General features: G+C 50.8%; 1 protein-coding gene across 1 annotated transcript in view; it reads left to right on the top strand.

The window, feature by feature from the left end:
- Positions 1–349, top strand: part of UBE4A (ubiquitination factor E4A) — a gene marked incomplete at its 5' end in the record, with an annotated part of 10,085 nt that extends 9,736 nt beyond the window's left edge. Inside the window, one exon of the mRNA XM_010172374.1 lies at positions 191–349. Within this exon, the coding sequence (XP_010170676.1) occupies positions 191–329 (139 nt within the window). The remainder of the gene's footprint in view (positions 1–190) is intronic.
- Positions 350–655: the final 306 nt, after the last annotated feature.

Consider the following 655-nt stretch of genomic DNA (forward strand, 5'->3'; position numbering starts at 1 on the left):
TCTTCTGGGAGATCTTCTGGGGGATCTGTTTCACTTCTCCAGGGCTCCCTGGTCTCAGTGTGTCTGCTTCACTTTAACAGCAGAAACATCCTGCCACTCTTTCTGCCCTATCTTCTTCTCTTTATTTCTTTTTCTTTCCTCCCAGCACTGGAATTTTCTGGTTAATCTCCTCAACGCTTTTGTCTTTCAGTGACCAGACGGATCCTTTCAATCGGAGCCCCCTGACTATGGACCAGATCAGACCAAACACGGAGCTTAAAGAGAAGATCCAGAGGTGGCTTGCAGAGAGGAAAAAGCAGAAGGAGGAGCTGGAGGACACGCTGAACTGAAACCCAGGACCTCATCCCCAGATCACTGGCGAGATAATGAGTAGTGACTGGAGCTGCAGAGTGTCTGTGCAACTCGCCACCTTAATCAAGAGCGTGTTTAGAGCGTTGTCACTGTCCCCGGTGGCTCTTCTAGGACCTTCCCTTCCACCCCTTGTTCTTTCTTTTCAAGACTTAATCTTTAATACTAAGACCTTCCACTGCACTAAAGCTTTGAGCCTCTGCCTCGGGGGAAGACCACAGCCTCCTCTGCGTGGCCTGGCGCCCCAGGTCCTCTGTCACTTGTCCTTTCTGTTGGCCGTGTTCTTCCACAGCTGCTCCAAACGCCT

This window comes from Antrostomus carolinensis, unplaced genomic scaffold (assembly GCF_000700745.2).
Source record: "Antrostomus carolinensis isolate BGI_N321 unplaced genomic scaffold, ASM70074v2 scaffold37907, whole genome shotgun sequence".
Classification (NCBI taxonomy): domain Eukaryota; kingdom Metazoa; phylum Chordata; class Aves; order Caprimulgiformes; family Caprimulgidae; genus Antrostomus; species Antrostomus carolinensis.